This window comes from Nanorana parkeri, unplaced genomic scaffold (assembly GCF_000935625.1).
Source record: "Nanorana parkeri isolate BGI_ZX_2015 unplaced genomic scaffold, ASM93562v1 scaffold947, whole genome shotgun sequence".
Classification (NCBI taxonomy): Eukaryota; Metazoa; Chordata; class Amphibia; order Anura; family Dicroglossidae; genus Nanorana; species Nanorana parkeri.
Window position 1 is genome coordinate 482,607 of NW_017307215.1, and position 13,043 is coordinate 495,649.

The 13,043-nt window shown below is 50.1% G+C and overlaps 2 protein-coding genes across 2 annotated transcripts in view; one reads left to right on the plus strand and one right to left on the minus strand.

Annotated features, from left to right (window-relative positions):
- Positions 1-598, plus strand: part of LOC108795205 (unconventional myosin-Ie-like) — a 20,996-nt gene extending 20,398 nt beyond the window's left edge. The window contains exon 28 of the mRNA XM_018566408.1: positions 487-598. Within this exon, the coding sequence (XP_018421910.1) occupies positions 487-563 (77 nt within the window). The 3' untranslated portion in view covers positions 564-598. The remainder of the gene's footprint in view (positions 1-486) is intronic.
- A 7,457-nt stretch (positions 599-8,055) lies between these two features.
- ZNF687 (zinc finger protein 687) overlaps positions 8,056-13,043 on the minus strand; it is a 12,973-nt gene continuing 7,985 nt past the window's right edge. Inside the window, exons 5-9 of the mRNA XM_018566407.1 lie at positions 12,726-12,903; positions 12,310-12,633; positions 10,708-10,820; positions 10,253-10,394; positions 8,056-8,967 (exon numbers count right to left, since the gene is read on the minus strand). Of these exons, the coding sequence (XP_018421909.1) occupies positions 8,524-8,967; positions 10,253-10,394; positions 10,708-10,820; positions 12,310-12,633; positions 12,726-12,903 (1,201 nt within the window). The 3' untranslated portion in view covers positions 8,056-8,523. The remainder of the gene's footprint in view (positions 8,968-10,252; positions 10,395-10,707; positions 10,821-12,309; positions 12,634-12,725; positions 12,904-13,043) is intronic.

The following is a 13,043-nucleotide window of genomic DNA, read 5'->3' on the forward strand; positions in this document are numbered from 1 at the left end:
GGGGGTGGAGGAGGTGCGGAAAGCTACTTAGTTTAGTTTAGGTGTTTACTACAGTTGCATGGAAACATCGCTAGCGCTGTGTACATGTGGGTGGCGAATGTTCATTCATGTTCATTCTTAGCAGTGGCGGTATGGTCTCATCATTACTTGTACTTAAAGCAAACACGACAGCACTTCCCCCAACTGAACATGGCCGACCATCTTCTGAGACCGATGCTACAGAGAATCACTGCCTTCAGTTCCCAACTGTTACATTGTTCCACCACGTGGAGCAGATCTAGAAGTCTGGTGCAGCCGGAACAGTATCTTTTTTTTTTAAGGTGTCTTTCATAGTATTTTATTATTGGAGGACAAAGCAGGCCTCTAAAGTTTGGTCTTTGAAATAACTGAGGTCTCCCTGTCAGCTTAGGCATGCCTTCCACCTCAGGGAACCTTGAGGGACCAGATATCTGACGTCCCCATTCCTAACTGTCTCTTCTCTTGCAGACACCTCGGGATGGTGGCAGGGCCGGCTTCGTGGACGGGAGGGCCTGTTCCCCGGGAACTACGTGGAGAAGATCTGACACCCCAGAACTGCCATGGACCAAAGACCCCGAATGTGGCCGGAGAACCTCCGCTGGGTACAAGAATAGTGCATCGCCCCGCAGATGTCTACGATACCGGCTCTCCACTCAGGGAACAAAGCACATCCAACGCCTTCCCGCACTGTACATACTGAACATGACTCGAGTCGAGATTTTATCACTGCTTTTATTTTTACTGTTTTTATACTTTGTGCCGGGGGTGAACGCTGCATCTATTTATAGAACAATAAAGTGACCACCCTCCGTGGAATCCACCGTCTCTGAGGAATTATTGCATTTGGGGGGGGGCGGGGGGAGGAATGTGGGGTGGTGTCCTGCTGTAGACACCATTATAGGCCATTGCACTGACCTCACGGATGGTATTGGTTTCAAACGTCAAAATGAGCTTTGTGGATCTTCCTGGAGATATAAAGGCCATCCAAGGTTTAGAAGGATCCGGTGTGGCATTTCCTGGTCCTCAGAGCACTGCCACAGTGCCAAACTTTTACATTCCCGTCTGAGAGATCTGCAGCTGCACCTTCTGTAAGGCAGACAGAGGAGTCGGCATCCTTGCTGAACAGCTGCTGCAAGAATGTGAATTACTGAATGAAGAAAGAAAGTCTACTGACCTGTGGGAGCAGCAGTAAAGCCCAAATTCTGCATATGTAATGAGCCAATATGGCTGCCGGCACGCATCTATTAAAGTGCGAATACACAGAAGCCGAAATATTAATCTGATTATATTCCACCTGTAACTAAAAACATTAAAAAGGTGATCACTTCTCTTACACAAACATTCCTCCGTGATGGTTTAGCAATGACTGGAGGGGTAAATGATCATGTGATCTTGTGACATCATCACTGGGTTCCATACAGTGAACCTTGTCGCTGGGGGGGCGCAGTGACATCACAGGACACAAGGTTTGTGTTAAGCAGACATTTTATTTTCTGTACACGGGTGATTGGTTGAGCTTCATATAAAAAAATGAACAAAAATTCTATGTAGTAAAATCAGAATTTCAAACCACATTTACAATCGGAAACCGCAAAGATGACCGAGAGAAAACGCACACCGTGTATTCACAAACTGGCGTCGCCTCTTGGCAGGCCGAGTGGGGACACATGATTGAGGAACTGCTAGTAAAAGGCAGGAGCACGTCTAGAGTTAGTCTACATCTACCCATCATGCACTGCTCCGCCTGTGCAGTCATATTGATTCTAGAGATGAGGGAAGGGTTTGTCTTTTATTGATCAGTTTGGGCCAATTAGTGAAGAGGCAGCCCTGATCCACCTTAAATGTGCCCGGATCCACCTTAAATCTGCCCTTATCCACTTTAAATCTGCCCGGATCCACCTTAAATCTGCACCAATCCACCTTAAATGTGCCATGATCCACCTTAAATCTGAACCCTATAGAATGTAACAACACCATGACCCATCTTCTTCCATGACACAGGCTCTAGAGTATTTATTACAGCCAATGACAATGTACAAATGACACCTGTACCTGGAGAAGGGGGAGCAGTGTACACATGATATACTGTTGTCTATACAAAAAATGGAGAAACTAAGCTTAAGCCCTCGTTCACACCTGACAGTTTCGTAGCGCGTTCTACGCTCGACGAACGCTCTACTAAACGGTCAAAAATATAAATTGCATTGTAGTCAATGGTCTCGTTCCCACCTTGGCGTATTTCCGCCCGTCCCTAACGCGCTACAAAACGGCCCACGCCTGAAAAGGTCCAGGTACTACTTTTGGGCCGTTTTGTTTGCGCGTTTCTATTGGGATACAGCCAAGTAGCCTTCGGAAACGTGCGGCGGTCGCGTGACTTTTTTACCGCGGATCGCGGTAAAAAAAAACGCGTGACAGACGCGCTAATGCAATAAGCCTAGCTGTGAACGAGGGCAACCTGTCACTGACATCCACTGCTTAAATCCAGAGGTGCCACTAGTTCCTGGGATGGGCGCTCAATGTGTGGGGTGATTCAGAGCCCTCTGCCCTGGGACTAGCACCCATTTTCAAAGTTGACCAATGATATCTTCCAGTTCTGGGTGGCGCCCCCACTGAGGCAGGTAACAGCTCTTCTGACAGCTTCTCTTTACAGCCGGCAGCAGTGTTACCATACGGTCTAGCTACATATTTAGGCCTTTGACAGTCTGTGTGTGCAACACCAACAGGCCAACCATTTCATGATCATAAATACTGAAGTCGCAATCTCTCTAACTCTGCTCCTCGAGGGCGTGACCAGAAAAGCCTCTCGAGTTCTGCACAGGACAGTTTTACTGTCTGCCGATGGGATACGGTAAGAGAAGATGATAGAAAAATGTGAACCATCTTAGGGGGCATCTGGGAGTCCCCAACAGCCTACGAATTATCGGTCTGGACCTGACTGGAGCCTCTACACATGGAAAACATGGAGTACTTCTGTACTTGGTGTAAACACGTTACAATCTGCTTTAGGTCTACCAAGAACTCTAAGGTGTAGGCCTACCTGACCAATCTATTGGTTTCCGGTCCGGCAGGCCCACCACACTACAGAGTTGTTGGTGCATCTAAAGGAGGTTGACCAGCTTTAAAGCAAACCTGTGATCTGCCCCTTTAAGGGGGTCCTCTTCACCCCAACACATACTTCCCTATCCTACCCTCACTGACCTCTCTGTTCAGCGATGGAACCCGGCTTACACAGGGTTGTCCTTGCACACCTGGCGGCTATACAGAAGGGGAGGAAAATAAAGGTAAGATGTTCTGCTGGGGCGGGGGCATTAAGGGGAACCAGTTCCTTCATGGGCAAGGCACAGGTTCTCTTTAACCCCTTACCAATTACTCCCATTGGCCTTTAAGGCTTCTGCAGAGGGGACATTGAGGGGAACCTGATCCTTACTCCTCCAAGGGCAAAGCACAGGTTCACTTTAACTTCTTACCAACGACTTCCATTGGACCTTTAGGGCTGCTGGAGAGGGGGCATTAAGGGGAACCTGTTTCTTCATCCTTCAAGGGCCAAGCACAGGTTCGCTTTCACCTCTTATCAATGGCTCCCATTGGCCCTTTAAGGTTTCTTCATCCTTCAAGGGCAAAGCACAGGTGCGTTTCACCCCTTAGCAATGGCTCCCATTGGCCCTTTAAGGCTGCTGGAGAGAGGGCATTGAGGGGAACCTGTTTTTTGGTCCATCAAGGGCAAAGCACAGTTTCACTTTAACCCCTCACTAATGGCTCCCAGTGGCCCTTTAAGGTTACGTATTATCCTTGAAGGCACAGGTTCTCTTTAACCCCTTACCAATGACTCCCATTGGCCTTTAATGCTTCTGCAGAGGGGACATTGAGGGGAACCTGATCCTCCTTGAAGGGCAAAGCACAGGTTCGCTTTCACCCCTTAGCAATGGCTCCCATTGTCCCTATAAGGCAGCTGGAAAGGGATCATTAAGGGGAACCTGTTTCTTCATCCTTCAAGGGCAAAGCAAAGGTTCACGTTAACCCCTTAGCAATAGCTCCCATTGGCCCTTTAGCGTTGGTGGGGTTTCCTGGTCATGTGATTATTGTGATTGACTGTCACATCCTACCGGCTCCTTCTATATTAGTGTTATATGAACCTCCATATGAGCATACAACACATCACAGACCCGTCCTGACACCCATCTCCTCCAATCAGAACTCATCTCTGTACTACACAGAATTCCCTGGCTGAGAGATGGTTCTCCGAAGATCCTGAAGAGCTACAACCTCCCTCCACACCTCCCATTCCTCAGAAATGAAGCCGCCAATGAAAAGCTGACTTCCTGCAGAAATGACATCATTGCCCAAATAAAGTCACATAACAGACATGATGGGTTTGGATTTGGGAATGATTTTGTTCCTGATGAAAGAGATCAGAATTACAGAGGAAGAAGCTCTCTGGGTTTTCCTGCCCCAATCTCTGACCTCATCGGCTTGACATGATTTAGGTTTAAGCGCCGGCCTTGCCCATCATCTGCAGGGTAAAGGAGACGGCTGGTGATCTGGAGTCGCAGGTTCAGACCCCGTTATTGCTGTGTTTATATTACATTGTAGTGATTCAGAACTGACTGAGTAGATGGCGGGCCGCCATGGAGGAGGAGATGGCTGGGAGGTAAGTGCTCTGGTTACCGGCGAGGCCACATGAGTTTGAACCGTTTCTTTCTGGGTCCAAGTCCACCAGCCCTCATCCTTGAGAAATAGGAGGACCACGCCATTCTTCAAGGAGTAGATGGCTGGGAGGAAAGTGCTCCGGATGGTGACAAGGAGTTGTTAGTTTGAATCATTCCTTTACCACTTTATAATTCCACCAGACCTTTCCTGGAGAAATAGGAGGACGAACACATTGCTCTGTGTGAGGAGGAGATGGCTCAGAGGACTCATAGCCTGCTCTGTGGGTTGCCGGTATGATGGGGCTGAGAGTTCGAATCCCTAAGTAGACTCCTGGTGACTCTGGACAGGTTACATCACTGATGGTGCTTGGTGGTCACCATCCACCGAAAAGGGTGATGCAGGCTGGCACCACACACCCGGGTAACCCACCTAGTGCCAGATGGTCACATGGTGTCTGATGCCAGTAGGTGACAAATGTCACCTACTGGCATTTGTAGGTGCCCCTCCAACCAAGCTAGGAGGGTGGTGTACCTGAGACGAGCACACTGGTGCTGTGGACCACTTGCACTCTTGGTACCCTTTGATCACCCACAAGAGGAGTGTCACACATGCAGCATCACAAGGAGATGTCAGCTCTGGGATTTGATCTCACAGCTGCAGGCTTGGAAGGCAGAGGGCCTACCGCTGAGCTATCTCCTCCTCTCATACACTGATGTGTTTGTCCATCACTTCAGGATCTAAGACGGACAAAGAGGAGACTTCAACTCACCTCCCAGCCATCTCTTCCACTAACACAAGGGGGCGCTGCTCCTCCAATTTCACAAAGGCAGAGATGTACAACCACAAAACGACTCCCCCCTATAAGACAGAGCAGAAGCCCCTCCATCTTCTCAGACAGGCGAGGAGCCAATGTCAGTGCATCCATCTTCACTTTTGGAAACTCGATAGTCTCACACTGGATAGGTAACCGCAAAGATCACTGGCAGTCTACTGTCCTACACAACCGAGCACACAGAGGCCACTGCAGGGATCTGAGCCCTCTGAATGATCCAGGGTCTGCCTTGGGATAAGCCTTCAGTTGTGCTCATAAGTATACACATCCCTGGCAGAAGTTGTCAAATAGCCACTTTTGCTGCACCGATGCCTCAAGATAGCCTATTACATCACGCCAACCACTGCCTAGAGAAGCCTCAAAATGGCCAGAATAAAATCATTTGGCGGGATCAGACCAAAATGCACCTTTATGGTCTCAACCGTAAACACTATGCTTGGAGAGGAGTCAACAAGGTCTAAGTACACTATCCCTACCGTGAAGCATGGGGGTGGATATCCCTACCGTGAAGCATGGGGGTGGATATCCCTACCGTGAAGCATGGGGGTGGATATCCCTACCGTGAAGCATGGGGGTGGATATCCCTACCGTGAAGCATGCCGGTGGATATCCCTACCGTTAAGCATGCCGGTGGATATCCCTACCGTGAAGCATGCCGGTGGATCTCTGCTGTTTTAAGTAGGTTGGGTGTGGTGGTGAGGTACAAGGCCACAGGGAATGTAGTCAAAATCAATGGCAGCATATCATCATTTATCAGTCGGGAAGCTGCACACTGGGGCACTTGGACTTTCCAACATGTCAATGGTCCAAAACATAAAGTCAAGATGACCCTTCAGTCACTGCAGAAGAAATACTTGAAGGTTCTGGAGTGGCCGTCACAGTCTCCTGACCTCAATATCACTAGGCCACTTTGGGGAGATCTCAAACAGAGTTCATGATAGACAACCAACAATTTACAGGACCTGGAAGAAGAAGGGGCGACCATACACATAGACCTGGCAGCATGGTGGTGGACCTGATTCTGTGCTACCAGCTGGTGCAGCGGTGGTGTGCTTGGAGCACGCTCGATGGTTACCCCAACACTGTGACCGGATGGCCGCCGACAGCTCTCAAATCACACAGTGAGCAACCATTAACATTGATCACATGATTGGAAGCCCCTTAAAGGGCCCACACCCAATGGCAGAAAAGGGTTCTGTGATGCCCAATAGTTTCATTGGAATGATGTTTGGTCTGATCACTGTGTTAAAGGTCCACGTCATACAAATTCTGCCAATGTGGGCTAAAAACTTATGAGCACAACTATAGCACGAGACCGGCCCAGGGCACGCATGACACGAAAAGGATGCAGGACATATGAAGACGAATGCAGCCCAGCTACACACTGCAGGGACTTTGCTATTTTATTACATGAGAATTGACTGACACCGAGCAATCTAGCAGAGCTCACACAGTCCCACCACCACCATCAGACATTAACTCTTCCGGCAACTGCCAGATTACCCAGATCGCCAGCCTGGGCCTGTCACAAAATTGGGAGAACAGGACGTGCGCTGATTTGTGGTCCCCGAGGAGAATCATCTACCATTAGAAGAAAACTAAAAAAAAAAAATATCTTAGCTCAGGGATGAGGGGCGCCAACCGATAAAAGTCAGAATCGGGAAATTCAACATTCAGGAGGGAAAAGCAGCATTTCTTTGTAGTGGATCTCCAGACAAAGAGGGGCTACAGGTGCAGGGCATGATGGTACTTGCAGCCCTTCAGCAGCCGCAGGCTCTCAAATTATCTTCCCTTAGTATTCAGTAACATTGCCCTACTGGGGCACCAGCGGCACCGCTCTACTGGGGCACCAGAGACAATGTTCTACTGGGGCACCAGCGGCACCGCTCTACTGGGGCACCAGAGACAATGTTCTACTGGGGCACCAGTGACAATGTTCTACTAGGGCAGGGGTAGGCAACCTCGGCTCTCCAGCTGTGCTGAACTACAAGTCCCATGAGGCATTGCAAGTCTTTGACAGCCACAAGTATGACTCAAAGAGGCAGGAGCATTATAGGACTTGTAGTTGCAGCACAGCTGGAGAGCCAAGGTTGCCTACACCTGTACTAGGGCACCAGTGACACTGCTCTACTAGGGCACCAGTGACACCGCTCTCATGGGGCACCAGTGACAATGTTCTACCAGGGCACCGGTAACACTGCTCTCATTGGGCACCAGTGACACCGCTCTACTGGGGCACCAGTGACACCGCTCTACCGGGGCACTGCTCTACTAGGGCACCAGTAACACTGCTCTCATGGGGCACCAGTGACAATGTTCTACCAGGGCACTGCTCTACTAGGGCACCAGTAACACTGCTCTCATGGGGCACCAGTGACACCGCTCTACTAGGGAAACAGTGACATCACTCACATGGGGCACCAGTGACACCATTCTACCAGGGCACCAGTGACACCGTTCTACCAGTGACACCGCTCTACTAGGTCACCAGTGACACCGCTCTCCTAGGGCACCGGCAGACTCTCCCTGTCACCTGTCTGTCCCCAGCCCGGCCGCCAGCACCAAAGGCCTACGTCCAATGACCGTTTTCTGCAGGCTCTCATGGAGAACATACCCCTCCACCCCACCCCCATCTACAGCGTATAAATTAAACAAAACACCTCATTATCCAACAAAAAGATACAAAAAAAATGGAAAAAGTACAGAGGACCCAGCGATTCGAGAAGTGAACGCCGGCTACTTCTCTAGAAATTCTGTGCAGAAAAATAGACATTTATATTAAAGTTATTTTACATATATTTATAAGAGCGCACCAGCCGGGGTCAGTGGTTATCTCTGCAGCCGTGCCGCCACCGTAGCCCGCCCTGCTGGCGGTACCAACCGGCAAGGGCCGGCCAAAGTCCCTGGTGGTCCGAGAGGCAACGCTTTACATGATTGGTGGAGAGGACTGACGTCATGATATTAAGGCACTTGTAGGGTTTGGTTACCGGATACCGGGACCGTCGGCGGTGCAGCTGTCGAGTCCGTCAGTTGTCGCTGGCGCCGCTCTGGCGCTGTTTGATGAAGGCCATGCCGTGCGTGCGGAAGTGGGTGTTCAGATTCAGCTGGCTGTCGAAGACCTTGTTGCACACCTGGCAGGTTAGTTTCCCGTCGGCGGTCTCTTCCGTCTTCTGGGGGGGTTCGGGCTCCTCCTCCTCCGCCGCCTTGCCCTTCATCTTGTGCGTCATGAAGCGGTGGCGGCTCAGCGAGCTCTGCGACGTGAAGCACATGCCACATTCCCGGCACTGGTGGGAGCTCTCGTCCGTGCAGTGCTGGGGGATGTGTTGCCGGAAGTCGCTCAGGCTGGCCGTTTTGTAGCCGCACGCTCGGCACTGGAAGCCGCGCTTGGGTTTCGGGAGGGCCGGTTTGCTTTTCTCAGGTTCGTCGCTGCCCGATTCGTCAGACGAGAGCTTCCTCTTCCTCAGGGCGGCCTGCGAGAGAAAGAACTCCATTGGAGGTCATATGGCATTATTGTCTTATGTCACACGGGGGGTCCCCCCCCAACATAGGTCACTAGTGACGCTGACTGTCATCAGTCCTACAAGAGGAGCCTTTCCCCCCGACTGTGCCCTCCCTCAGTGTGCCCTCCCTCAGTGTGCCTATACACTCTGTCCTCCTGAAACCTGGGTAATGCCATAGAGCCTTGACTGCCCAACCTACAGCCCTTTGGTATTCATTGTGTGGCCCTAGGGCCCTCAACAGCCAGCAGTGGGAAGACTGTTTTGTAAAAGGGTTGTAATGGTAGGGATCTCTAACAGTCTTATGTTAAATATCTCCAGTCTCTGTTTCCTGTAGCATGCTGCCAGTCTCCCACCACACTTGTAGTAATTCCACAGACAGTCAGAGACTGCAAATATACTATAGGAGACAATCAGAGACTGCAGACATACTACAGGAGATGGCCAAAGACTGCAGACATACTATATGGGATGGTCAGAGACCAGGGAAATACTACAAGAGGTGGTCAGAGACTGTAGGCATACTACACGAGATGGTCAGAAATTGGGGACATACTATGGGAGATGGTCAGAGACTGCAGACATATTGCAGGAGTTGGTCAGGGATTGCAGGCATACTCTAGAGATGGTCAGGGATTGCAGGCATACTCTAGAGATGGTCAGGGATTGCAGGCATACTCTAGAGACAGTCAGAGACTGGGGACATACCATAGGAGACTTAGTCACTAATAGTATGTCTAAAGTCTCTGACCATCTCCTAGAGCAGGGGTAGGCAAGCTCAGCACTCCAGCTCTTATCGAACTACAAGTCCCATGAGGCATTGCAAGACTCTGACAGCCGCATGCATGACTCCCAGAGGCAGATGCATGATGGGATTTGTATTTTCAATCACAGCTGGATGCCAAGGTTGACTACCTCTGACCTAGAGCAATTCCAGTCTCTGACCATCTCCTAAAAACTATTCAGTCTCTGCCAATCTCCTGTAGTAATTCTGTAGTCTCTGACAATCCCCTGCAGGATCTTAGAACATATTTTAATGACTGATAATAAATACATGACTGGCGCAAGGGGTCTCACATCAGCTTCAGGCTATATGTCATGCTTGTAGAGACCAATCAGAATCCAGCAGCCATGTATCTAATGTAAGTTGGACAGAGGACAGCGGCAGCTGATTGGTTACTATGAACGGCGGCACATCTGCTGCACCTCTGCTTTGTTTGATCAGTAAAACGGTTATACAGGCTGATCATTCCATAACAGGTACCTGAGATCTGACATTTCGGGTCACCATCACCTCCTGGCTCCGGGTCTGGTCAGTGATTTTGATGCCGTGACGCACTTGGATGTGTTTCTCCAGAATGAGGCGGCTGCTGAAGGTCCGTTTACCCTCTGTGCAGTACCTGGGGGGGAATAAGGGGCGGAGGGTCAGTAGAGGGGGGTACAAAGTGCAGTAAAAGACCCAATACCATCACTCATCTCTATCGCCATCTAGTGGTGAATGTGTATATATCTGTGTCACACCGAGCAGAGACATCGGGCAGTGCTCCCTGTACAATGTATGACAATAACCCTCTCCAGAGGCAGAAACGACGTCCGCTATAAGCAATCTCTGCATGGCAAAGCTATTACCCAGAGTTCCCTGCTCCCTTAGGAAGGTTCTCTGTGTGTATGACAAATAACACAGGCAGAGAGCGGAGGGGAGCACATACTGACCGGCAGGGGTACACCCGCTTTATCCCTTCATGATTGACCCGGACGTGTCGGCGCAGGCTGGGGGCGGAGCAAAAAGAGCGGTCACACAGACGGCAAGGAAATTTCTTCACAGACTGAAAGAAAACGGCAAATGGATCTTATTGTCTCACTTCTATCAATTCCATATACTTCCATCTTCTAATTGTCACGGCTTCTCAATTCTTTTATATATCCCTATATATCCCCAGATCTATTCTCCCCTCTTATATACACCCAGATCTATTCTCCCCTCCTATATACACCCAGATCCATTCTCCCCTCCTATATACACCCAGATCCATTCTCCCCTTCTATATATATCCCCAGATCCATTCTCCCCTCCTATATACGCCCAGATCCATTCTCCCCTCCTATATACACCCAGATCCATTCTCCCCTCCTATATACACCCAGATCCATTCTCCCCTCCTATATACACCCTGATCCATCCTCACCTCCTATATACCCCCTAATCCATTCTCCCCTCCTATATACACCCAGATCCATTCTCCCCTCCTATATACACCCAGATCCATTCTCCCCTCCTATATACACCCAGATCCATTCTCCCCTCCTATATACACCCAGATCCATTCTCCCCTCCTATATACACCCTGATCCATCCTCACCTCCTATATACACCCTAATCCATTCTCCCCTCCTATATACACCCAGATCCATTCTCCCCTCCTATATACACCCAGATCCATTCTCCCCTCCTATATACACCAAGATCCATTCTCCCCTCGTATATACACCAAGATCCATTCTCCCCTCCTATATACACCAAGATCCATTCTCCCCTCCTATACATCCCCAGTTCCATTCTCCCCTCCTATATACACCCAGATCCATTCTCCCCTCCTATATACATCCAGATCCATTCTCCCCCCTCCTATATACACCCAGATCCATTCTCCCCTCCTATATACACCAAGATCCATTCTCCCCTCCTATATACACCCAGATCCATTCTCCCCTCCTATATACCCCCAGATCCATTCTCCCCTCCTATATACACCCAGATCCATTCTCCCCTCCTATATACACCCAGATCCGTTCTCCCCTCCTATATACACCCAGATCCATTCTCCCCTCCTATATACACCCAGATCCATTATCACCTCCTATATACACCCATTCTCCCCTTTTATATATATATACCCAGATCCATTCTCCTCTACTATATACCCCCTCACTCCTTCCTGCCCCCTATCCAATATAATGGACTCTACACATTAATGTATCGCTCCTATATAACCCCATCCCCTCCCCCCGCTGTCTATCTCTCTCCTCCCTATAATTACACTACCAAAGATGCCTCCGGCTTCCTCCTTCTACTATGTACTCTCTGTTTCCGCCTACCCCAATACCCCCCTTCAAAGTACACCCCCCATTCCCTGGTTCCTCCTTTCCTCATACTACCCCTATACACCTTCTGGTCTTTTTCTGTCCCCCCTAAACCTCACGCTTTCTCTCAGATCCCCATATCCATCACTTGTATTTCTCCTCCACATAGCCCCCCTTCCCCTGGAATGTACCCCCGGCCCAAGCACACTCCTGTCTACAGGTCCCATCACTGACCTTGCCGTGTTCCCTCTTCATATGCACCACGTACTCGTCCCTCTCGGGGAACCAAGAGTGGCAGATGCCGCAGGTCCAGCAGTTGCTCCTCTGGCGGGGCCCGTCTGGTTTGCGCAGGTCTTTAGTCTTGGTTTTCTTCTTGACCTCGGGGGAGCTGGGAGATTCCGAGGACGATGAATCCTCAATTTCCGGTTCGGGATCAGGTACTGCCTCCGGTTCCGGATGTGGTGGCCGGCTCACCGGGACTTCCATGGGCTCTGGCTTCGGGGTGACAGGTTCCGGAGTCTGGGGTGGGTCCTCCTTCACTACACTGTTATGAGTCGTCTGCAGAAAGATGAGACCGGAGTTAGCGGACGTGCGGTCATAGTCAGCACGGAGGACGGCAAGGGGAGACGGTGTGTTTAACACACACTCACCTTCAGGTGCTCCAGCATGGTCCGCTTCTGGGCAAACAGCAGGGGGCACTCCGGGCACTTGAAGACGCTCACTCTCTGGTTACCCAACTGCTGGTCAAAGTGTGCATGGTCCAGATGAGAGCAGAGCAGGGGCTTGTGGGTAAACACTGTATCGCACATTGCACACTTGTAGATCATCCTGAAGAATAACATGAAAAACATACATTGTTGTTCCATATTTTCTGTATCATACGTCCCATTCTCCCCTCGTATATACACTCAGATTGATGCCCCCCCACCCCCTTCTATATATCCCCAGATCCATGCTCCCCCCCTTCT